The 27,586-nt window shown below is 43.2% G+C and overlaps 1 protein-coding gene across 1 annotated transcript in view; it reads right to left on the reverse strand.

The window, feature by feature from the left end:
* The window catches only part of VOPP1 (VOPP1 WW domain binding protein), a 176,615-nt gene that overhangs the window by 47,175 nt on the left and 101,854 nt on the right, over positions 1-27,586 (reverse strand). Inside the window, exon 2 of the mRNA XM_069730175.1 lies at positions 17,797-17,855. Within this exon, the coding sequence (XP_069586276.1) occupies positions 17,797-17,855 (59 nt within the window). The remainder of the gene's footprint in view (positions 1-17,796; positions 17,856-27,586) is intronic.

The following is a 27,586-nucleotide window of genomic DNA, read 5'->3' on the forward strand; positions in this document are numbered from 1 at the left end:
AAAGACATGAACAGTCTATAATTTTAAGGTAGGTTAATTTTAACATTGAGAGATAGAATATCAAAAATAAAATCCAGAAAATCACATTGTATAATTATAAACATTTATTTGCATTTCGCAGTGAGAAATAAGTATTTGATCCCTCTGGCCAATAAGACTTAATACTTGGTGGCAAAACCCTTGTTGGCAAGCATAGCAGTCAGACGTTTTTTGCAGTTGATGATGAGGTTTGCGCACATGTCAGGAGGAATTTTGGTCCACTCCTCTTTACAGATCATCTCTAAATCATTAAGATTTTGAGGCTGCTGCTTCGCTTCCTCCATAAGTTTTTTATAGGATTAAGGTCTGGAGACTGGCTAGGCTACTCCATGACCTTAACCCTTTTCTGACATTAGGTGTAATAGTACGCCCACGTCGGACTCCCTTGCTTTGATGTGGGCTCTGGCGGCGAGAACACATCTTTCCCCGGGACACATGTCAGCTATTTTGAACAGATGACGTGTGCCAGAGACAGCCGCGGGTGGAATCGCGATCCACCAGGGGCAGCAGGTCAGGGTTTACTCATTGTATTATTATATAAGTATTAGCCAAGCACATGCACTTTTTCTACCCTGTTCTTTTGCACTGCAAGCACTTCAGCACTTGCAGCAGCACTGGCTTAAACACACCCCACTTATATCTCCTTCTCATATGAGCAGAGTACTCTTTATGTGAGACATTTGGAGCAAACACTGGACTGGACTAGGACTTTCTTTGTGGGTGATATAAAACAATTTTTTGCGCCCTATTATTTCTGCTTTGCCTTTTTGCACATTTTTATTCTTAATGAACTGTGTTCTGATATACTTTAATATACAGTATACTGGAGATACCAGGGGCACTGTGGTAGGCAGAGGCTGCACATACTGCTGTCCACCCTGTCTTTCCTATCTAATACGAGAGATGCAAGGACTGCTGAGGAAATAAGAGGTTGCTCATAGGGCTGTCTATACTGTCTTTCTCATCAAATACAGGAGTTAGCAGGGGAGCAGAGGAAAGAGGCTGATCACCCAGCTGTCCACCATGTCTATTATTATTATTATTTATTTATATAGCACCATTGATTCCATGGTGCTGTACATGAGAAGGGGTTACATATAAATTACAGATATCACTTACAGTAAACAAACTAACAATGACAAACTGATACAGAGGGGAGCGGACCCTGCCCTTGCGGGCTTGCATTCTACAGGATTATGGGGAAGGAGACAGTAGGTTGGGGGTTGCAGTAGCTCCGATGGTGTTGAGGTGGCCGTGTGATCAATACATGTGTATCTGATATAATACATGAGACACCAGGAACACTGAGGTAAGAAGAGGCTGCTCTCACTGCTGTCCACCCTGCCTTTATGAGCTAATACCCCAGATTCAAGGAGTGCTGAGGTAAGAAGAGGCTGCTCGCACCGTTGTCCACCATGTTTATCTCATCTAATACTGGAGATACCAGGGATATTGAGGTAAGAAGATGCTGCCTACGCTGTTGACCACCCTTTCTTTCTGATTTAACATTGGGGATATCAGGATTGCTGAGGTAAGAAAAGGACACCCACAGTGTTGTCCACCCTGTCTTTCTGATAAATACTGGATATACCAGGGGTGCTGAGGTAAGAAAAGCAGCTCATACCGCTGTCCACCTCGTCTTTCTGTCCTAATACTAGAGATACCAGGAATATTAAGGAAAGAAGAGGCTGCTCAGATGGCTGCCTACCCTATCTTTCCCATCTAATACAGGAGATTCCAGGATTGCTGAGGTAATAGGAGGATGCCCACAGTGTTGTAGACCCTGTCTTTATGGTCTAATACTGGAGATAAGAAGTGTACTGAATTAAGAAGAGGCCTTACACTGCAGCCTACCCTATCTGATCTACTACTAGAGATAGCAGGGGTGTTGAGTTAAGTAGAGGCTGCTCACACTACTGGCCACCTTGTCTTTGTGATCTAATACTAGAGATACCAGGGGTGCTATGAACGACAACACATGGTATACTGTAGGTATCTCCAGGTACTTCCAGGTCATACTGCTTCCTACAGCAGATGCTCACTGGCTCCTGTCCTAACATTCTAGGACAGGTTTCTGTCAGAGTAGTTGGCGACCATCTTAATTCTATAGTGATTGCCTCCCTAGACAAAATGAATGTAATTTGCAAATTAAAAGTATTTAGGAATTTATTTGTAACAACATTTCCAGTTATATATATTTTTTCTGTTCCCAGGAAGCCACTCTAAGAACAAAGAAGCATAAATGGGTATCTCGGCTCCCAGAAAACCACCAGAAATTATTTAATGTCTGAAAATCCAAAACAGGAGATACATCTTTAATTTTGAATATTTCAACATTTTATGGGAGAAATGACACATTGCAGCAATCTGCTTGTTAGGCTGGATGTTAATCAAATATGAACATGTGCGATCAGCTTGGGAATTTTAAATACAAAAGTCTTCCAGTAATGTACAAAATGGCTGGTAATGGCAATGCAAATAAATGAACGCTGGCAGAAATTCCAGGGATAAAAGAGAGATAAATTATTAATAACTTGTCATAGAAACTTGACTTGCACATTACGAGGTAAAGAGTGCTGCATATTTTATATGTGGGTGTGAAATGTGTGCAAGTCATCTTTTATTTAATGTGTCTCTTCTAGGTTGTGATATGAACACGCATGGAGACAACAGCATTTTTACATTAACATGTAGATCTGATGACAAGCATTTGTGTCTGATTATAACTTATACAATAAAAATTATCCATATGTTATATTGCAAGAAATGACTATAAAGTTAGTTACTGTACATGTGAATGAAATGTATCAGGAACAAAGAAAAGCCATTTTCTCACATATTCAACAGAGAACATCAAAGTAGTCAGAACACAAACAGGGCACAGTGACATCCATGTATAAAACCACAATGGCTGCTTCCATCTAAAATTGACTGTGCAGAAACTAGAAAGATGTTATATCTACTTAGCACGGCCGGACTGGGACTAAAATTCAGCCCTGGCATTTGAAGTTACACAGGCCCACTTGTCACATGGTGACTGTACAATAACTTTGTACACTTGTAGGCAGGGCCAGTTTTAGGAAAAGTGGGGCCCTAGGCAAAGTTTAAAATTGGGCCCCAAATGCTTGTCTCTGACTGTGATTTTGCTTATTCCTTTGGTACTCCGCTACAGTCTAGGATTTGACCCGGTTTGTTTTGACTATTCTGCTGCCACCTGTGGTAGCCTCACTGTTGCACTGCAGGTTAGCTCTGTTGAGGTGCAGACCTGCTTCCTCTCTACTGCCATCTAGTGAAACCTGCACCTAAATGCATTGCAGCAGCATGACAATTTTGTATGTTTTATTGTTAGCCCACAAATATGAAAAGTGGCGTAATGCTCTGATAATATTATTCCCAGCGGCGACCTGGGAGTCAGAGATGTGCTGTTCCCTCCATTTGGTGATTCTCCTGCCTCCCTAGCCCTCCCCTTAGGGTCTTCCGGAAAAATACTTGAGTTTCCCATTGATTTCCACTATACCCTGTACAGTACTCAAGTCAAGATAGTCCGAGCATCCGACCTGCTTTATTCGAGTACTGAGCACTCAAGCATTTTATTGCTCAATCTGCACTACTGTGTACCCATCTTTCTTGTATGGAAAACAACAATGGCTTCTGGTAGCATCCATATGCTATTTTTTTTTACAATTTATTCACCCTAATGGCCAAATTTTGTCTGCAAATCAACCCAGTGTAGGAAATATCCCCATTTTTTGGTAAAAATAACTAAGATGTCAGTATGGTGTCTTTGATAAACAAAAGAGCATGAAAAATCATGTGTAAAAAAAATGTGTTCCCTCTCTTTGTCATGCCTGCTGTTGACTTCAAAAGGGGGGGGCATGTTGAGTAACGTGCTATAAAGGAACAGGAACTAGCTGACAACCCCATGTCCCCATGTGGCCCAGCACACATCGTCAAACATCACATCGGTAATTGACATAATTCATCTGCTTATATCTTTTGCACTTCACCTGTATTTGCATATCTGACCGTTGCACATGTAAAACCATTGTGAATATAGTATATTGTCTAGTGTGCCCTTAAGGCAATTAAATATATAATTTAACATTGGGCTGCTCTTTTATCTGGATCCACAAATCCACACATTCGTGTTCTCGGGTTTTAACCTTTCATGCTACCGGGGCTGGTTTCTAGCCCGATATAATCCCGTTAACGGACCAGGTTTATATCTAATGAGGAACTGGTGGCAGTCCTACCTGGCTAGCATCGCTCTGTTTCACTGGTGAAAGGGGCCTCTAAGCCTGTTATGGTTGTGACCAAGTGTGGTGCCATGTCAGTGACTGCGTGGGCCACATACTCTCACTGTCCTTGCCGTCAGGGCCCGTGAGGACAGGATGGTGTCTATGTAAAACTGCCAAGATGACCTTAAGTGTCTCCAGGGGTGCGGAATGTCACATTAGTGTAAGTGAGGAGACCGTACCACGTGATCCCTCTGATGTATTAGTGACGTCAGGTGGGGTGGCGAGGTATGTCACATGTGGTGGCAGCGGTGGGATTCTGCTTGATCTCTCTGGTGCCATCCTTCACACAGGTTTTTTGTATTATCAGAAAATGGTTAAAAGAAAGTTGCTTTTATTTCACTATGCCATAGGTCTCTGTTCACTGTCAAGCACAGATTCTCTGTTCTATTAGGCAGATGTTAAAAAGTTACTCAGAAAATCCAGCTTCTATGTTGAGCCATGTTATTCTTCTCACCAGAGAACTGTCATTTTAATTTTTACTTCATGAATCAATAGTACACATGAAAATAAGCAACTTTGTATTATATCTTATCAGAGAATTCTGCTTCTTTGCCAAAACTGATCAGTCATTATCAAAATCTTTCCCATTACTGAGATAGGAGATGGCAGTTGATACGGATTCTATATAGACAGGAGGGGGAGGAGCTACAGGCAGAGCTCCTTCCTCTTCCTCCCCTTCCAATCTAGATAGAAGCTGATGGCTGCTACTGATGAGAGTCTATCTCAGTAATGGGAAAGTCTGTCTTCACTGAATACAAAATTTACTTAAGAATTGAGAAAATCGATAATGACTGCTCAGTTTTGACAGAGAAAGGAGCAGATTTCTCTGAGAAGACATTTTACAGGCAGCCTATCTAAAGGGCTTCTCCGGTTCATTGTATTGATGGCTATCTTTAGGATAGGTCATCAATATCTGATAGGTTGGAATGCAAACACCTGGCACCCACTGCCAATCAGCCATTCTCGTTGACAGCGGTGAGCTGATGTGCTAAGTTGCAGAGCAGAAATACATGGGTCCGTCTTGTATATTTGCTGCAGTGGAGTACTGCAGATCCACCCCTACTCAAATGAATAGGCGTGGATGTGCAGTACCCTGATCAGTGGGGATATTGATTGGGTGTTGCACTCCACCGATCTGATGCATTGATGACCTATATACTAAGTATAGACCACCAATATAAAGTACTGGACTTTAAAGCAAAACTTGGCAATGTCTATTTGCCTGCACATCAGACTACATGTGTATACCTGAATTATCATTCATGTTTTATTGACACGACGTGCATGTGATCGTTAACTCAGATTTGTTCCTGGATTACACTCTTGTCTTGGCCATTCAATATGTCACCTGGTTCCTGGTATAAGCTTTTAGTCTATCCCATAACTACGGATCTGTCTGGTAATAGTCCAAGAGTTTTTACTGAGAACCAGGCGACAGATTTAATGGTGAATGTGAGGAGCTGGCCACAGGCTTTCTTCAGCACAGAGCACTGGTACATCAGTCTTATTGTTGTATTTATTAGAGACTTGCTTGCTCATCAGTTTAAGGTGAACATATCTCGCCTGGAAAGTGTTCATCCTCTCAAATCAATGTTTCCATTCAGTGACAATAACTAGACAAAGATATGCGGGCTGGATCTCATGTATACATAAGGCCTACATTAGCAATTCTGTCCTGCATCTGGTGGGGACATTTGTGTCTTTGCGCTTCTCTACAGTGGGCATCCTTAATACACAACCCTGCAGACAGGCTGGAGACTTGGCTTTGGGAATATCCTTCAGCAAATGTTTAAGAGGGAGAGTGTGAATACCTCTGCCCATCCAGGGTGCTGATCCCAGGAGAGGGAGAACAATATGCCACATGTTTAGTGAAGGAGTTGGTGCAGTCATGTCGAGGGGCGAGGTTCTGTTGTTTAGGTCCTGGTGCCCATGTATGGAAGGCCTATGGAGATTGGAGATCACTTGCTGGCTGGAGCTAGATACATATGCTACGGTCGTGTTATCTGTTGTCTTGAAGAGCGTGGACTGTGACTATAGACTATACTGGCAGGAGATACAAAAGTTGTCGGGCAGCCAAATGTTGGGAGAAAGTGGGTATCGCCTGCTATGGGGGCAATGGAACTATTACTTGTGGAGTAGGGGCAATGTATTTTGGCCATCTACTCAGAGATGTTGTAAGGCCATGAACGTAAAGAATAAAAATTTGTTGCATCATTAACCTGCGTAGATGATTATTATAACCCACAACCTCAAATCTACACAGTGAAGAGCCAATAGTAAAGGAACAATTAAGGTAGCCAGATAAGTGTAAAGTGACCAAGGGCGGTAGCCGTGGACAAGATGCTGCTTTATAACGTCCTAGCAGTTTACAGGAAAATTGTATCCCAGTCCCAATGTACTGTCAGTAGTGGGGTGCATCACATTCAGTTGCCGGCCGCATGCATCATCTTTCTCTAGGCCTCCATCTGCAGGAGCTGCCACATATAACTCAGGGGACACACAGTATGTTTTAACAAGCAAAAATTAACTGGAAAGTTCAAGTTCATCAGATTGTAACACGCAGTATTGGTTACAACACTTCTTAATTTCTGTTTCCTTAATACAGTGCATCTTCAGCATTACTATCCGTTCATCCACGACTAGCCCTATATTTACTGTTCCAGTCAGCCCCTGGGATTTCCTGTCCAGTACAGTGTGGCGCACCAGGGTCCTGGTCATCACAGTAGCATTGCTTTCCTCACGGGGAGAGTGATGTTAAGTTTGGAAGCGATGATGGATATCTTTTATCAGGTAACCACCGTACACACAACATGTTCACACTCCAGGCCACAAGGGGGAGCTTTTGATTCTATTTACTTGGTGACTCCCCTATATATATTGTGGTTTGGAGGGAAAGTGAGTTCAGACTGTCAGAGAGACGGAAGTGAGCAGACCGACCTAGAGGGTCAGAAGGTCTGAAGGGGCCGTGTAGTCTGAAGTACTACAGCTCCTGGAAAGAGACATACAGAAAGCCGAACATTATTCAGTGAGCGTGAAGGAGAGTGAAGCACAGGAGAGCAACATCAGAGGAGACCACCTATGAGCAGGCTGCCTCCCTCTGAAGCGCAGATAACCGGTAGCCGGACCATTGAGGTTGTAAGGGACTCTACGACTTACAGCAGAGATCGACTGGACAGCTGAATTGCAAGTTACCTGTCCGCCACACACACACCTGAGACACAGTAACACATAGAGCCCGGGGTGTCATAGAGTCCCTGTAAAATGTCTCGAGTTACCTGTCATGCAGGTATTGTCCTATCCTATATGGGGGACAAAGAGAAGAACTGTGAGGACCTTATCTGAAGCCATAGGCAGTAAGGGACTACAACACCACCGCGCTAGAGGAAGGCTTTTAACTCCACCTGGTAAACGGGACTCTGGATTCGTTTCCAAACTGGCCAGACCCTGCCTGTCCTGTGATCTGGTACCCTGGACTGTAGCTGCCTGAAGTCTTCAGTAAACAAGGTAAAGAGACTGCAAACCTGTGTCCTCGTTCTTCACTGTGCAATTCACCATCTTCCATCTACGATACGATACGATACACTTTATTGATCCCGTGGGAAATTATGGTATCACAGCAGCACAACTTACATCATAAAAATCATAAAATTAATTACTTAATTGACATGACAGTTTGTTGACAGAAGAACATTATACATTAGAATAGGACATACACAGCGGGTGAACTGAAAAGTAGAAGAAATAAAGACCCGGGAGCCCTGAGGATACACTTCACCTGTGGGAAGTTATACCATCTAGCTGCCATAACATCACCCCAGAGGACCCCTTAAAGCAGCGTCGGTCCCCACAGACCAAATACCACAGGTGGCATCACGAACATAAACTCTATTCACCAAATCCCTTTAAAGACCTTCCCCTTTTACATGAGCGCCCAGGGCCACGGACCGGGTCACCACCACCATGACATCCCCCTCTGAACACTGGACCTGGTACCGGGTACCCCACAGCCCTGGCGGGAGACTCAACAGTGCACCCGGGATCTGCTATCTTCCCTTCACGCGGTTGCAAGTCCATCAACCCCTTTACGCCAGAGAATAAGGCACTCTTCATAGTACCTGTACTGAGCCTTGAGCTCCAGACATTGCAGGAATATCCACAAGAGATTTCAGTAGGCTTCCCACTGCCCCGAACGATGGATGCTCATCCACTGCAACTTGAACTTGACCCTAGTTACCGTACATCCCTATCTGATCTGATATCAGGAAGCAGTCCCTTTTTACTGGAGCTTGCCACTCCCACTATGGACTATGCTCGAAATTTAACTATGTCCGTCCCTATGTCTACAGCTGACAGATATACTTTTAGCAACACTATGCATTGCATTTGCATACATTAAACATCTTGCATTTATACTGCTTACCAAAGTCTGTCTTATCCTACTATGGTCACTTCCTTATGTCCTAAAACCTAACCTTTGTATTATATCATTTATCTTCGTGGATAGCACTGTTGCTTTGCAGCATTGGGGTCCTGGGTTCAAACCCCATCAAGGACAACATCTGAGAGGAGTTTGTATGTTCTCCCTGTGTTTGTGTGGGTTTCCTACCACATTCCAAAGACCTACTGATAGGGAATTTAGATTGTGATCTCCAATGGGGACAGCAATAATAATGTATGTAAAGCACTGTGGAATATGATAGAGTTATATAAGAAATGTGTAATAAATAAATATCTTATACCTATATCTTATATCTTATTTCTTTACATATAGCCGTGCTGCACACTTTGCCTACTATGCTAACAATGCTCTATACATTATACATTACAGAATATATCTAAAACCGCATGATACTGCTCACATTATAATGTATCACATAGTGCGATTAATATCTTCTGGGGTAGGAACCAGTAGTGTAGCTACCGGGGGGGCAGAGGGTGCGAGCGCCCCGGGCCCGGAGCTCTTAGGGGGCCCACCGGGAGCCATGTTACTGTAACTGCATCGGCGCGCCAGATGGAAAAGACGGGAAAAGTGAATGATTCCATCAGAAAGAACGTCAGCGGTAAGTCACTATCTGTAACTCTGCTGTGATCGCTTATATGTTCTGCAGGGCTGGTATCTACCACTGAACATATGACAGTAATATCCATGTTGGTCATTATATAGAGATAAATAATAATCTTTATTTTCATATAGCGCTAACATATTTTGCAGCGCTTTACAGGTTGCACACTATCTTCAGTAACAGCGCGGTCATCTGCTGAGGTTCTCCTCAACTATTAGGGTGCGCCACCCAGCTGTATTCAAGATTACCTGGTTAGGGTCCCACTTAGAAGCTTCGCGCCCCCTGAACCAAAACCCTAGCTACGCCTCTGGTCGGAGCACAATAGTACAGTCCACCACTCTTACATACGCATGTACAATGATCTGCAGGCAAGAAGACTTTGCCAACATTTACTTTAGGCTGCCTGGGAGACAGCTGAGGAAATCACTGATTGCCATGGCAACTGTATGCTCTTGCAAGAGAGGTGAATAGCAATCGAGAAAAGGGGTAGGCTCAGGACATGGCTGCCCATGGTGCAATTGAGGCGTGGATTAAGGAAAAAAATCTGCCTTTTTAATTTTTTTATATAAGCATCTGATAATGCTGTAGGTCCCAGTAAATGCTGAGCACTTTCTCTTTAATTCAATTCTATGAATGATCTTCTATCTATTTTGTCAGACTTTAAAGCTATGTACACACGGTGAATTTTTGGTCCATTTTTGCAGTGTTTTTTCTGCTCGGAAATGAGCCAATAACGCTATGGAATCATTAATTCAATGAGAATCCTGAAGTACTGTGCACATGATCACTAATTTTCCTTGCATATTTACAGTGCGTTTTTTCCTGCAGCATGTCAATATTTGTGCGGATTTTTAACGTTTTTTACCCATTGACTTCAATTGAGTCAGTCAAATCAGAAAAAACAGAGGTATAAAAATGTTTGCTGATTTGCTGAGTTTTTGTTTGCGTTTTTACAGGTTTCCTATGGTGTTTACCACACTGTCATCTGTGTATCAGCATATCAGCATGGGAAACACCAGTGTGGCGGTACCACCGGTAAGATCTCTACCTTCGTCAGAGTACTGCGGGGTCACGCTGTCAGATGTCTGCATGAACCAGCAGAAATACTGTGACCCGCAGTAAAAAGCTTACCGCAGGACAGCAGGCGTCGGCTGATGAGAGACTACTCCTCCCATCACGCTACGTCTGCTGTCACTAATAACAGTGATAGCCAGAGCCACTGATGAGAGAAGAAGTCTCCCAGCAGCCAGCGCTTGTGCTCAAACTTAAGAAAAAAATAAAACATGTAAAATAATTAAGTACATATTCAAATAGAAATACAAAACACATTATACTCACCTAACACCAAATCTTTCATGCCCTTGTCTCCTATAAAAAATGAAAAATAAAAAAATATATACTCACCTTAGCGCCCAATCCCCGTTGCCTTTGTCTCCTGTAAACAATCAAAAATAACAAACCACCATATACTCCCCTGTCCACCTTAGTCCATGTAATACAGGCTGTTCCATGGTGATATCACGTGTAGAAAAGTCACATCGGGAGATGTGACTGCTCTAACTAGTCACCAGCGATACCCTGACAGGAGCTTCATCATTCCTGCAGTGTATAGCGCTGAGCTGCGCTCAGAGACTTCACTGGAATTCATCAGCTGATGAGCTCCACTCATCTCATGGCACCTCAACTGCGTGAGAACTAATGCAGTGCTGGTGCCGTAACTGGGGCTCATCAGCTGATGAACTCCAGTGAACTCCCTCATCGCAGCTCAGCGCTATACACTGCAAGAGCGATTACCTCCTGTGTCAGTGTGTAGCCGGCTGTTCTTGAGAGCAGTCACATCAGAAATTTTTCTTTTTAAATATCTTTATTCAGCTAAAAAAACCATTCATTGCTGTCCAAAAATGCATGCAAAAATGCATACAAAACAGAGGCAAAAATGCACCTGAAAACGTGGCAAACCGCGTATTTTTGCCACAGCAGTTTTACTGCCAAGAGATGCAGAAACCTTGTAGAAATTTCTCAACTCAACACGCGCAAATACCCTAAGGTTATTGGCGGTGGGTAAGATACTGAAATTCATGCCTCCTGTTAAGCTAAATAGGACACTAGCTGTGGATTGAATATTTTTTTTCTCTATAATGTGCAATATATGTACAGGTGCTTCTCACTAAATTAGAATATCATCAAAACGTTAATTTATTTCAGTTCTTCAATGCAAAAAGTTAAACTCATACATTATATAGAGTCATTGCAAACATAGTGATCTATTTCAAGTGTTTATTTCTGTTAATGTTAATGATTATGGCTTACAGCCAATGAAAACCCCAAAATCCTTATCTCAGTAAATTAGAATACTTTATAACACCAGCTTGAAAAAATGTTTTAAAATCCAAAATGTTGGCATACTGAAATGTATTTCAGTAAAAGCACTCAATACTTGGTCGGGGTTCCTTTTGCATCAATTACTGCATCAATGTGGCTTGGCATGGAGGCGAAAAGCCTGTGGCACTGCTGAGGTGCTATGGAAGCCCAGGTTGCTTTGATAGCAGCCTTCACCTCATCTGCATTGTTGGGTTTGGTGTCTCTCATTTTCGCAGATGGAAGCATGAAGTGCTCTAAAATTTCCTGGTAGATGGCTGCGCTCACTTTCGTCTTGATAAAACACAGTGGACCTACACCAGCAGATGACATGACTCCCCAAACCATCACTGATTGTGGAAACTTCACACTAGACCTCAAGCAGCTTGGATTGTCTGCTGCTCCACTCTTCCTCCAGACTCCGGGACCCAGTGGCGTAGGAAACCTGCGCTGGGAATGGGAGAGGTGAGGATTTTACTTTTTTTTTTTCTTTGTCTGACTCTGTCTGTCTGGGGGCAATGCTGGAGACCCTGGGGCAGATTTCTGGACATACTGGAGCAGATTTCTGGACACACTGGGGCAGATTTCTGGACAGACTGGGGCAGACTTCTGGACACACTGGGGCAGATTTCTGGACACCCTGGGGCAGATTTCTGGACAGACTGGGGCAATCCTGGAGACCATGGGGCAGATTTCTGGACACTGGGGCAATGCTGGACACTGGGGCAGATTGCTGGACACGCTGGGGCAATGCTGGACACTGGGGCAGATTGCTGGACACACTGGGGGCAATGCTGGACACACTGGGGGCAATGCTGGACACACTGGGGCAATGCTGGAGACCCTGGGGCAGATTGCTGGGAACACTGGGGCAGATTGCTGGACACACTTGGGGCAATGCTGGATACACTGGGGCAATGCTAGAGACCCTGGGGCAGATTTCTGGACACACTGGGGCAATGCTGGACATTGGGGCAGATTGCTGGACACACTGGGGCAGACTTCTGGACACACTGGGGCAGATTTCTGGACACCCTGGGGCAGATTTCTGGACAGACTGGGGCAATCCTGGAGACCATGGGGCAGATTTCTGGACACTGGGGCAATGCTGGACACTGGGGCAGATTTCTGGACACACTGGGGCAGATTTCTGGACAGACTGGGGCAGACTTCTGGACACACTGGGGCAGATTTCTGGACACCCTGGGGCAGATTTCTGGACAGACTGGGGCAATCCTGGAGACCATGGGGCAGATTTCTGGACACTGGGGCAATGCTGGACACTGGGGCAGATTGCTGGACACGCTGGGGCAATGCTGGACACTGGGGCAGATTGCTGGACACACTGGGGGCAATGCTGGACACACTGGGGGCAATGCTGGACACACTGGGGCAATGCTGGAGACCCTGGGGCAGATTGCTGGGAACACTGGGGCAGATTGCTGGACACACTTGGGGCAATGCTGGACACACTGGGGCAATGCTAGAGACCCTGGGGCAGATTTCTGGACACACTGGGGCAATGCTGGACATTGGGGCAGATTGCTGGACACACTGGGGCAATGCTGGACACTGGGGCAGATTGCTGGACACACTGGGGGCAATGCTGGACACACTGGGGCAATGCTGTAGACCCTGGGGCAGATTGCTGGACACACTGGGCCCGGGCAATGCTGGACATTGGGGCAGATTGCTGGACACACTGGGGCAATGCTGGACACTGGGGCAGATTGCTGGACACACTGGGGGCAATGCTGGACACACTGGGGGCAATGCTGTAGACCCTGGGGCAGATCGCTGGACACACTGGGGGCAATGCTGGACACACTGGGGCAATGCTGGAGACCCTAGGGCAGATTTCTGGACACACTGGGGGCAATGCTGGACACACTGGAGCAATGCTGGACACACTGGGGCAGATTCCTGGACATACTGGGGCAGATTGCTGGACACACTGGGGGTAATATGCTGGACACACTGGGGCAGATTGCTGGACAACCTGTGGGTAATATGCTGGACACACTGGGGGCAATGCTGGACACACTGGGGCAATGCTGGAGACCCTGGGGCAGATTTCTGGACACACTGGGGGCAATGCTGGACACACTGGGGCAATGCTGGACACACTGGGGCAGATTGCTGGACACACTGGGGGTAATATGCTGGACACACTGGGGCAGATTGCTGGACAACCTGGGGGTAATATGCTGGACACACTGGGGGTAATATGCTGGACACACTGGGGCAGATTGCTGGACACACTGGGGCAGATTGCTGGACACACTGGGGCAGGACTTGAGGCATGGGCAGAATGTAGATACGGGGCATGATTGGAGACACGGGGCAGAATGAAAGACATGGGGCAGGATTGGATCATGGGGCAGGATGGATACGATGGAGACTGATGGGGCAGGATGGGGAGATCATATGGGGTAGAATGGATACTCATGAGGGCAGGATGCGAGAACATATGGCTGGAGCCAGGAATGAGACACACGGGGCCAGGGTGGGGAATAGTATTACCATAGGGGCTAATTAAGGGATGTTATTACTGCAGTGATGTATTTATTTTATTTTTTGAGTATACTGTTTTAAATGGGGAGGGGGCGGTCCTGTTAGTGTGCAGAGTGACACTATATCGCCTCTTTTTCTTCATGTGGTGTAATGTAGAAGTTGTTAAAAATTAAGTAATGTGTTCTGCAAGCGGAGCTCGAGATAACTGTGTTATTTCCTGCAGAAACGAGTGCTGGCTGGGAGAAATGATGGCGGTCTGTGCTGGATGAAAGATGAATGAAGGACTTCATCTAGAGACGTCACTGGTGAGTCAGTGTTACCTATACACTGACACTATACACTATATACTATATACAGCAGTCCTGTGTACAATGTCACCAGTGATCACTGTATTACCTATACATTATATACAGAGCTCCTGTGTATAATACCACCAGTGATCTTTGTATTACCTCTACACAGACACTGCATACAAAGTACAGATCTCTTGTGAATACTGGCACTTATGGTGATAGTATTGTGTTTTTTTTTCTTTATTACTGATCAGTATTGTAGTATTCAGTCACTATGTGGTGGTAATATGTGGTCTGGAAATGGTGTTGTGGTATTTGTCCCTTGTATGTGCTATTTGGTCACCAAGTGGTGGTAATATGTGATCTGGTCATGGTGAGGCGGTATTTGTCCCTTGTATATAGTATTATTCGGTCACTATGTGGTCTGGTCATGGTGTGGTGGTGTTTCTTCCTGTATGTGATATTATTGGTCTTGGTATAATGGATTCTGTTGTGTATGGCGGTCATTTGTTCTCTCTGATATTAATTAATTAAAAGTCACAGGTTTGGCATGTGGGGGTGACACCATTAGGCCCAGTTTAAGTTCTACAAAACTGGAAAACTATTTTTTGGTAAACTTTGTGTGTATTGAGTGGGGGGGGGGGGGGGGGCGCCAAACTCGGGAGCAGCCCCGGGTGGCAAAAGCTCTAGCTACGCCTCTGCCGGGACCTTGATTTCCAAATAAAATGCAGAATTTACTTTCATCTGAAAACAACACCTTGGACCACTGAGCAACAGTCCAGTTTTTTTTCTCCTTGGCCCAGGTAGGTAATACGCTTCTGGTGTTGTTTATTGGCCATGAGTGACTTGACACAAAGAATGCGACACTTGTAGCCCATGTCCTGGATACATCTGTGTGTGGTGGCTCTTGAAGCAATGTCCATTCCTTGTGAATCTCACCCAAATATTTGAATGGCCTTTTCTTAATAATCAACCACACTTTTTCCTTCCACAATTTGTTTTAGCATATACAGTAACCCACACTTACATACAATTAGTATGCAAACATCGCCCATGGTTTCATAAGAACTTCTGTACACTTTGTTTGTTTTTACAGTTTAAATATATTTTAAAATGCATTTTTTTTTTATTTTTTCTGTAATTATCCATACTTTAAAAAAAACCTGAAATCTTGCAACCATCAATCTTCTGCAGACCTCTTATTATCATTACAGGCAGAATTACACTGAAAAGTATTACCTATATACATATATTCTCACATACGGTATACTGTATATACAACTCGAATTCCAAAAAACCTTGGTACGCTGAGTAAAATGAAAAGAAAACGAGAATTAAATTATTTAAAAATCACTTAAAAGCATATTTTATTAATAATAATAGTAATAATAATAATAATCTTTATTTTTATATAGCGCCAACATATTCCACAGCGCTTTACAGTTTGCACACATTATCATAAGCTGAAAACCAACGCAATGAAACACGGATTAAAGTACCAAGAAAATATATAGAGGCATGGGATAAATATGGCTTTATTAATGGAATACCTATGATTACACAAATCTCAAAAAAATATCAAAAAAAGGAGAATTTATACATATATATTAAAAACATAAATAATTGATTACGCGCAGTAACAGGATATAGAAAGCTGTATATATTTTTTTACAGCAATAGCACCACCAAAAAAATACCAGGATTATATTTAAAACAAGCTGTACAAAAAAGTAATAAAATATATATGAGATAAAAATAGTGAAAAACAACCCCGATTGTTTGTATATATAAAAACAGCAGTGTGCAATTTTGCAAATAAAGTGACCAAGTGTAAAAAGTAACCAAGTGCAAAAAATAATAATTAATTAATAACAATGACTCACACCTATAGTGTTATTGCACAAACATATCCCTGCCATAAAAAAAGTGTATGGCCAAATACTGGAAGGACAGCATATAGCTGACCTGAGTGTCTCACACAAGACAATATATAAGGGCACCAATAAGGAAAAGCCGCTGCGGGGTTAAAAAATGTGCCAATTTCTGCCAAAGAATTATAAAAATATATATATAAAGTGCACAAGTGCAATTAATTTCAACACATAATTAAAAAAAAAGTGTGGCACCCACAACAAAAACCGTGCAGCAGTACAGCCAAAGATTGGATTTGTATATACCTGAAGGGGTTAATCCTGTATATGCGCTCACCCGACGCGCGTTTCGGAACGTTATTTTTCCTTCGTCAGGTGTTGAAATTAATTGCACTTGTGCACTTTATACGTCGAAACGTGGCACATAAATGGACGAATAAATTACCACATTTTTTTCACCATCTTACACTTGCTGACATTTTTGTCGCACGTAAACAAAATACAACACCTATACATCACCTATAGTAAGTGGTGGATGTGTATGTATGCATGCATGCATGTATGTATATATGTATATATATATTGTGACAGGGTCAATGGCACTGTATGTGATGGGATATATGTGTCACGGAGATTGCTTTCCTCCGTGATCTAGAAACCCTTAAGTTTCTTTTCAGCATGCTATGCGCTGAAGGAGTTGAGCGGCCATGTTGTGGGCGGGTTTTTAGGTGGGTAGGTAAGAGATGGGTGGGACGCCTACTCACTATATCTCCACCTCAAGTGTGTGGCTGGGAAAATAAATGTCCAACCAGTTTTTTTTTCCCGCTGTCTATGTTGTGTGGAAGTAGGAAGCCTCCTGACTGCTACCTCCTGCGAGAGCTGCCGCATGAGTTGTCTCAGAGGACCTGGGCAGGACTGCATATGAACTTTGTATTTTCATTTGAACCGGACAGACTATTTTTTTGTTACCATTTTTGGTTTATGATGAAATAAACCACCCAGAAACTTCAACTACACGTGCGCAGCCAAGTGAGCCAACCTTCCACAATATACAGTATATATGTATATGTATATATATATATATATATATAAGCACATCCACCACTTACTATAAGTGATGTATGCTACAGTAATCTCTGCACAGGTCATGGAGCATGTATATAATACTCTCCCATAAAGGGCAGTGAACATCTCCATATTATTGCTGTCTGTAGACCATGTGGCTGCTGTCAAACATCTATAAATAAAAAAATTGTTTCAGGATCTGGTTTTAGTGAGTAAAAAAGGCAGGCGATACAATCCTTTAATTTACAGTCAACACATAATGGAAATATAAATCGGGAAGCACAGTAATACTCACATGTAATATGTGGGATATAATCCTTCGAAGTACCAGCAGTGTTTTTTGGCTTCGGTGCACTGAAAAACAGGACAGATCAATTCAGTGAACATAATGTCCTATTATGTAAGAAAGTGACTATCCAAATATGACTTTGTGATCAAATCTCCAAGTAACATTGCGTTATGCTTACTTCAAGGCATGAAGTGATGGTAAGAACATTTGTGTCATGTATAGATAAAGCAGTTTGAGCTTTCTATAGCCCCCATGAACTACACTAGTGAGTTAATCTCACATAAGGTGGCCAAACCCGCGACTGCAAACAGGGATCGGTACCTTCAAAGCATAAACGATGATTTTGGCTTTCACACCACCCCTCAGACTTTATGTCATATACTGTATATCATTGACTTGACACTAAAGTTTTTCATCACAAACCATGCTTAATTCCACTAAACAAATTAAGGGGGATGCCCATTACCTGGACAACCACCTTTTGAATGAAATTGTCCCCTTAATAAATTAAAAACGCCATATACAGTACTCATTTCCTGTACTGGTACTGTTCCAGAGACGTCGGTGCCGTGTCTTGAATTACATTGTTATGCCACATGAGCCCTGTAGCCAATCAGCACTGTTATTGGCCTGCTGCGCTCTGACCTCTTCCACTTGGCCAAGGTTAACACAACCAGAGGACCTTCAGAGAAGTAGAAGTAATAACTTGATCCGAGGTAATGGCTGATGATTGACTGCTAGGCTCAATTGGCATAACAATTTCAACCGATTCCAGGGAGACCCTATGCCGATATTGCTGGAACGGTGTCGGTGTGAGAGCTGAATATATGGTGTTTTTATTTTAAAAGGAAGACTATTTAATTTAAAAAGGGGCTGTACACATTTTCAGCAGACAGTATATCTATATCATTATTAACCCCTTAGTGTCACAACCTGTTTTAGCCTTTTTGACAAATAATTATTTTTTTTTTTAACTTTTTTATTGTGGCGTTTCCAGGAACGATTACTTTTTTTATTTTTTCCAGCAACATAGTCATATGAGTGCTTGTTTTTTTTAGGGATGAGTTGTATTTGTCAGTGGTATCATTTTGGGGCATGTCCACATTGAACTTTCCTCTCATCTCTCACCTAACACACTCTTTGACAACCTATAATCTGGCTTCGATGCCTACCACTCCACTGAAACTGTCCTAAGGGTATGTGCACATGTTGAGGTTATTTTTTGCGTTTTTTTTGGCGTTTTTTCATGATAAAAACGCGATAAAACCGCATTAGAAACTGCAGACATATGCATCCTATCATTTAGAATGCATTCTGCAATTTTTGTGCACATGATGCATTTTTTCCGTGAAAAAAACGCATCGCGGTGAAAAAAGCAGCATGTTCATATTTTTTGCGTTTTTTTTCGCGTCCTATAACGCTGTCCATAATCTGTCTACTCCATATGTCTCCAAACTAATCTCCCCATACTTCCCCACACATAATCTCTGATCCTCACATAACCTCCTTCTTTCTTCTGCTCTCGTATGTTCTTCACTGAATCACCTCCAAGATTTTTCTTGAGCATCCCCATCCTCTGGTATTCAGTGCCTTAGTAGGTCTGATTGTGTCCCACATTTGGAACCTTCAGACACAACCTGAAGACTAATCTTTTCAGGAAAGGCTATAACCTGCAATGCCATTTCAACCACCACCAGAGATGCTGCAACTCCCTCAACCTACTGTCTGGTCCCCATTAGCTTGTAGACTGTAAGTCGGTGAGGGCAAGGTCTTCTCCCCCTCTGAACCAGCCTGTCAGTTTATCTACTGTGTTTTTTAAATGTAATACATATCTAACCCTATTCACATGTAAAGCACCATGGAATTAATAGTCCTTAAAAATAAATAATAACTTTTATAAACTCTTTATTGTAAGGAATATAAACAAATCTACCACTCTTTTCTTTTGTGTTTTAAATTTGGGTCAGCATGATTATCACAATACCAAATTTCTATGTTTTCATTTATTTGTTATACAGAAAAAAGTAGATTTTTTGCTGCCATATTCTGAAAGCCAGTTCTCCATCAGTCAATAGGGCTATGTGAAGGATTATTTTATTTTAATTGCAAGCTGTAGTTTTCATTGGTGCAGTGGCGTAGGAAGGGGGGTGCAGTGGGGGCGGGCCCCCCCGGGCGGCACAATGCGGGGGGCGGGCATCTAGCCCTGCTGGCACAAGCATCTTTTCAGTGAGTGCAGGGCCAGGCAGTGCAGGCACATCGGGGTTAAGAACGCAGCCAGCCTGACATTGTTTGTGGGCGGAGAGTTCTCCTGCTCTGCTCTCCCGCCCGCCCCTCGCTGGCTGCTGAACTTATCAAGACAGATGCAGATTCTGGAGGAGCTCCTTGGCAAGCCTTGCCGCCCTGAGAGTGAGTACGATGTATCTTTGTATTCTGACAGTCTGGGTGACCTGGGGCGGCCACAGCTGATGGAGAGCGCCCCTATATGTGGCCGGGACTGTCAGATCACATGGAGAGAGCCCCTATATGTGGCCGGGACTGTCAGATCACATGGAGAGAGCCCCTATATGTGGCCGGGACTGTCAGATCACATGGAGAGAGCCCCTATATGTGGCCAGGACTGTCAGATCACATGGAGAGCGCCCCTATATGTGGCCGTGTACTGTCAGATCACATGGAGAGCGCCCCTATATGTGGCCGGGACTGTCAGATCACATGAAGAGCGCCCCTATATGTGGCCGTGTACTGTCAGATCACATGGAGAGCGCCCCTATATGTGGCCGTGTACTGTCAGATCACATGGAGAGCGCCCCTATATGTGGCCGGGACTGTCAGATCACATGGAGAGAGCCCCTATATGTGGCCGGGACTGTCAGATCACATGGAGAGCGCCCCTATATGTGGCCGTGTACTGTCAGATCACATGGAGAGCGCCCCTATATGTGGCCGGGACTGTCAGATCACATGGAGAGCGCCCCTATATGTGGCCGTGTACTGTCAGCTCACATGGAGAGCGCCCCTATATGTGGCCGTGTACTGTCAGATCACATGGAGAGAGCCCCTGTATGTGGCCGGGACTGTCAGATCACATGGAGAGCGCCCCTATATGTGGCCGTGTACTGTCAGATCACATGGAGAGCGCCCCTATATGTGGCCGTGTACTGTCAGATCACATGGAGAGCGCCCCTATATGTGGCCGTGTACTGTCAGCTCACATGGAGAGAGCCCCTATATGTGGCCGTGTACTATCAGATCACATGGAGAGCGCCTCTATATGTGGCCGTGTACTGTCAGCTCACATGGAGTATACTGTATATTATATACTTCAGCAGCCGCCCAGGCCCCCAGCACCTGTCCTGTATATATACTGTATCTATACAGCCTGCATGACAGTATATATAATATATATACAGGACAGGTGCTGGGGGCCTGGGCGGCTGCTGAAATATATACACTGCACAGTACCATCACTCCCCTGTATATATACACTGCACAGTACCACTGCCCTGTATATATACACTGCACAGGACCACTGCCCTGTATATATACACTGCACTGTACCATCACTCCCCTGTATATATACACTGCACAGTACTCTCCTCCTATCCTGTATATATACACTGTAGAATTTACAATAGCTGTCACTCATGTTAGAAGTGAAATCTGGCATTGTACTATACCTAGATTTCTCTGCCGTATCTGGGCATCATGAATCGTGGTATGTGTTAAAGGGGGGGCCACTGAGACTCTTTTGCCCGGGGCCCTCAAAAACCTGGAGCCAGCCCTGGGGGTGGGTCACCGGGCCGCGGCCGGCGCTGCAGCTGTTTAACGCTATTGACGTGCGGGCCCGCGCCCACATGTCAATAGTTAACAGCCGCCAGCCAATCTGAGGCTGGCAGCTGACGTCAGTCCCAGTGTGCATGTCGCCGGCGTCTGACATCATTGTCAGTCGCCGGCGAGTGCACGCTTCAGCTGCGTGGAGAGAGCAGGAGCGCGGTCAGGTAAGCAGAACTTGTTTTTTTTTTTGCAGTCCCGATCATGTGATGGTAACATTCACCGGCGAAACAATTAAAGTTCTACATCTGAGGTCTTATTCTTGCTGGGGGGGGGGGGGGCGCCAAGCTCGGGAACAGCCCCTGGCGGCAAAAGCTCTAGCTACGCTTCTGCATTGGTGCCATTTTGCTGTAGATGCGACTTTTTGATCATTTTTTATGACTTTTTTTGCGTAGGAAAAATAGCAAAAAAATCAGCAATTCTATACTTTACTTCATTTTGGAAAACATCCTTCTTTATTGTATATAATTGTCATTTTAGGCCGGGTTCACACTTGCAACTGCAAGTGCAACTGCAATGCGTGAGTCTCTCGCATCAATACCCGGCACTTGGAACCGGAGCATTCAGCTGCATAGAAATACATGCAGCCGCACACTCCGGTCCCGGCAGTATTGGGTATTGAGGCGAGAGACTCGCGCGAGTTTCTCGCATTGCAGTTGCAAGTGTGACCCTGACCTTATATTTATTCTTCAGGTTGATACAATCATAACAATACCAACTTTATACAGGGCTTTTAAAAAAAATTCACACTTTTGCACAAGAAAGGACTTTAAAAATAAATTATTTTTTGGGTCACCATATTCTGTTGCCCAAAACATTCTTATTTTTCCATATATGAGCTACTGTATATTAGGGCTCATTTTTTACAAGACAAGCTGTACTTATACAGTTACTATTTTTGGGAACATTCAACTTTGTAATCACTTGTTAATTCTTTTATTTTGGCATTAGACATGAACCAAAAATCATTTTGCACAGAGATCACTGTGCAATTTCATCGAAACTTTAATGTCCTAGTTCTGTCTGTTTTTTTTCTCAGACAGCACAATGACCCATAGAGTGTCATTGATCTATACAAACATCATTTTTAAAAACAGGTTGGTGTCTCCGCTCAGAGGCTCAGAGCATGTCCTATTCTTATCTATCTTACAGATCACAGTTAAAGTCTTTGTGGATCCAAGTAAAACAGATAAAATACAGAAGACATACTTCATACTACAAAGTTCCGTCCGTGTTTCATATGTTTTTTAGTTATACATTATTAAGAATCAATGGATGAAAAATGCTCAGTGAAAAAAATGGATGAGAAAAAAATGGAAGCAACTAAGATAACAAACAGAGAAAAAAAAATCTGTTCAATTCTCTAGGATGATAACGCTCACTCGTGTGATTGTAGTCTGCGGGTGGACTCGATTGTGTCAAAACCATTTTTATGTTTTACTACTTTTTTACAAGAAAAATTACTGTTTTAAAAAAGAAAAAAAATCTTTTTTTTGGTCATCATATCATAAGAACTCTAACTTTTCATTTCTCTGTCTACAGTGTTAAAGGGAACCTGTCACCCCCTCAGGCGTTTGTAACTAAAAGATCCAAATTGTGCAGCACAAATGCTGCATTCTGGCAAGGTGGCTCTTTTAGTTATGCTCCCTGCACACGCTGAAATAAATGCTTATAAAATGTGCCCCCTCATACCGTGAAATGTTCCTCGAGGCGGGTCTTTCCCTCTAATCAGACGCAGCACAGCCGTCACTCCGGGCCTGTGCGCGCCGGGCGCTGCCTCCTCTTGCTTCATTAACGTCCCCGGCACTTGCGCTGTAAGGGTATGTTTCCACGTTCAGGAAACGCTGTGTGTTTGACGCTGCGTAGAGCCACAGCGTCAAACACGCAGCGTCCAGATGTTACAGCATAGTGGAGGGGATTTCATGAAATCCCGTCTCCACTATGCGGTAAAACACGCAGGCGGCAGACCCACGTAAACGGGCATGCGGCACATCTTTTCAGAATGCAGCATGTCCTTACAATGGGGCGATGCGTCAAAAAACGCATGAAAAATGCAGGAGACCTGCCAGTGACCTCAGGTGCAGATTTGGTGCAGATTTTACCTGCGTCAAATCCTGATGCAATCCTGAACGTGGACAAGTATTTTTTTCCAGACATGTTCAGTTGCGCTGCCCTTCGAACTTACAGCGCAGGCGCCAGGGACGCTGATGAAGCAAGAGGAGGCGGCACCACAGGCCCAGAGCGACGGCTGTGCTGCGTCTAATTAGGGGTAAAGACTTGCCCCCAGGACAATTTCACGGTATAAGGGGGCACATTTTATAAACGTTTATAAAATGTGCCCCCTCACAAGAGGGGTCCAAGAGATAAGGGGGCCACTACCTTTTACGAGTCAGCAAACAGAACTATTGGACCGCAAAGGGCCCATATACTGTTCTTGCACAGGGGACCTTTTCTACTAGAGTCCGCCATTGAAAAGAGGGTTGTGCATGAATCATGAGAAAATACAATCACAGAGATGTTTAATGTAAGTTAGAAATAGAGATTTTTACATGTAAATTGAGTCTTTATTCATTTTTTTTGTAGGAATGTGGTGCAGTGAGAGGAGAACATTTTTAATCTCTGACTCAGGCATTAGGAAGCTATAATTGGCCCGGCCAATGACTCGACTCAGAGCAGTGTTCTGCGGAAAAAATTTGGAATTCTTTGGTTTGCTGTACATTTGATAGAGAAAAAAGATCCCTGAAGATTGACCTGTGTGTTGATTCTTGTCACTTGCTCTTAGTTCTGGACAGTGCACCTGCAATTACAGTAATAATACAAGCAGAGTAACAGAGACGTGATGGTGTTGGAGAAACATTACAACGATGTATCTCTTAGATTGTGTTTCATACCATTTGCTTTTATTAGCGGCTACTGAAAATGAATCTGTCACCAGGATTTTACCGCCCAAATTATTTATATGCCCATGTAGCTTTTTCTCAGACAAGTCCTGGCACACTTTACATTGCCAGTCTGTTTCTCTGTTACTGAGCAAACCTTAGCCTATCTCTCACTCTTGACTCAAAGTACCGTACTGCAAAATGTACTAAGTCCAAAAGTACTGTAATATATGTACATATATAGGAGATCTGACTAGAAAAATTATCCATTCTGACTGCATCTAACCACTACTATGGGGAGATATTGACTTACACTACGGTTCCAAAGTTTAGGCTCACCCAGACAATTTTGTGTTTTCCTTGAAAACGCATCCTTTTATTAATCAAATGAGTTGCCAAATGAATTGAAAATCTAGTCCAGACATTGACAAAGTTCAAAAAATAGATTTTTATTTGAAAAAATAATTTTTTCCTTCAAACTTTGCTTTCGTCAAAGAATGCTCCCTTTGCAGCAATTACAGCATTGCAGACCTTTGGCATTCTGGCAGTTAATTTGCTGAGGTAATCTGGAGAAATTGCACCCCATGCTTCCAGAAGCCCCTCCCACAAGTTGGTTTGGCTTGATGGGCACTTTTTGCTTACCATACGGTCAAGCTGCTCCCACAACAGCTCAATGGGGTTGAGATCTGGTGACTGCGCTGGCCACTCCATTACAGATAGAATACCAGCTGCCTGCTTCTTCCCTAAATACATTACCTCCACCATGCTTGACAGATGGCGTCAGGCACTCTTCCAGCATCTTTTCAGTTGTTCTGCGTCACACAAATGTTCTTCTGTGTGATCTCAAACTACAGACTCTAATTTACTTGTCTTGTTGCTCAGTTGTGCATCGGGGCCTCCCACTTCTCTTTCTACTCTGATTAGAGCCTGTTTGTGCTCTCCTCTGAAGGGAGTAGTACACACCGTTGTAGAAAATCTTTAGTTTCTTGGCAATTTCTCGCATGGAATAACCTTCATTTCTAAGAACAAGAATAGACTGTCGAATTTCACATGAAAGTTCTTTTTTTCAGGCCATTTTGAGAGTTTAATGGAACCAATTAAAGTAATACTCCAGATTCTCAACTAGCTCAAAGGAAGGTCAGGTTTATAGGTTCTCTAATCAGCCAAACTGTTTTCTTCTGTGCTAACATAGTTGCACAAGGGTTTTCAAGGGTATACTGACCATCCATTAGCCTACCACCCGCTGTCATCACAGTGGCGCAATTGTGTTGGGTCAAACAGATCCTGTAACATCATATACATGCCTGTGTCACCAAATGGATGACTGGATGAAGCAGAGCGGCAGCAGCACACAGCTTGCATGGGCATCTTGGCGGCCATACTTCCGAAGTCCACAGTGGGCGTCCAGTTCTAAGACTATCTCCATGTAAAATATAGGAAAACCATATATATACTGTATATATATAAACATAGGAGTTACCATATATTTTAGCACCCAGGATTTTAATAAGCCTTTACCCAAAATGCTAGAAACATGCAAACACCATACAATATTGCAGGTTTTTATGTATTATTATGTAGAAAATAGCTGCACAAAAAACCATGGCCTTCCGATGCGGACTTGTATCAAATCTTTTCATAGTTTTTGCTTTTTTGCTGCATCCATATGAGGATACTGTTTAGCAAAGACAGTACTCTGAATATAATAAACTTCATTTTAAAGTACGGTAAAATCTATTTCATACACACCCTTGATAGGCTGATATATTCTCCCATTCATACATAATACTCCCTTCACTGACAGATGTTTCGCAGTACAGCTGCTCATGTAAGCTTGACACTGAAGTGCACATATACAGATGTCAGTGTTATTGTGTCACTACTTTTTTCTTATTTTATATGATTACAGCATATCTGTCACCAGGTATCAAAATTACACTGGATACATTATTAAATGGAGATCTTAGACCTTATGAGGCAGGTGTACTAGATGTGAAAATATTTTCTGAATGATTAAACTAAATTACCACCGACCTTGTCTCATTAACAGCTCCTCCATCATTCCTGCTGCAGATGAACTCTCTCAGTGCTCAGAACAAGCTGCAACTGTCAGGCTTGGTGGACAAAGACTGAATACACTTGAATTCATGAACTCTCTCTCTCCTTATTAAATGCTCATTTTACTATCACAATTATTTTGACATTCTGGCATGGATTTTCACAGAAAATTCATCAGACTCACCAGATTGAACCCCTTAACCACCAAGGGTGGTTTGCACGTTAATGACCGGGCCAATTTTTACAATTCTGACTGGAACGCTTCAACGGATCCTGATGATTCTGACATTGTTTTCTCATGACATATTGTACTTCATGATAGCGGTAAAATTTCTTTTATATTACCTGCGTTTATTTGTGAAAAAAACGGAAATTTGGCGAAAATTTTGAAAATTTCACACTTTTCCAAATTTGAATTTTTATGCCCTTAAATCACAGAGATATGTCTCACAAAATACTTAATAAGTAACATTTCCCAAATGTCTACTGTACATCAGCACAATTTTTCAACCATATTTTTTTTGTTAGGGAGTTATAAGGGTTAAAAGTTGACCAGCAATTTCTCATTGTTACAACACCATTTTTTTAGGGACCACATCACATTTGAAGTCACTTTGAGGGGTCTATATGATAAGGAAGTCTTATTGTCCTCTGATTGGGGTCTCGTTTTATGTTGTGATGGCCCCTCACGGTCAGAGGAGCAAATTCCTTAATTGATGTAAAAAGACATAAATCCATGCTACACATTCATTCCTGCACTGAGAGTGTCAAATGTCATCATCAGCTTATATTCCCAGACTCTACTACTGTCTCTCTGAGATTTGAAGTTACCTTTTAATACAACCTTTCCTTGCAACCAGATTTACCACTTGCTCAAGGTATATATATATATATAATATATAAAGCTGAATGTGTGTGTGTATGTATGTTTGTATATATGTATGTGTGTATGTCCGGGATTGGCATCTGCACTGTCGCAGCTACAGCCACAAAATGTTGCACAGTCACATGTCTGGACCCCGAGAGCG

Source organism: Ranitomeya imitator, chromosome 6 (genome assembly GCF_032444005.1).
Source record: "Ranitomeya imitator isolate aRanImi1 chromosome 6, aRanImi1.pri, whole genome shotgun sequence".
Lineage (NCBI taxonomy): Eukaryota > Metazoa > Chordata > Amphibia > Anura > Dendrobatidae > Ranitomeya > Ranitomeya imitator.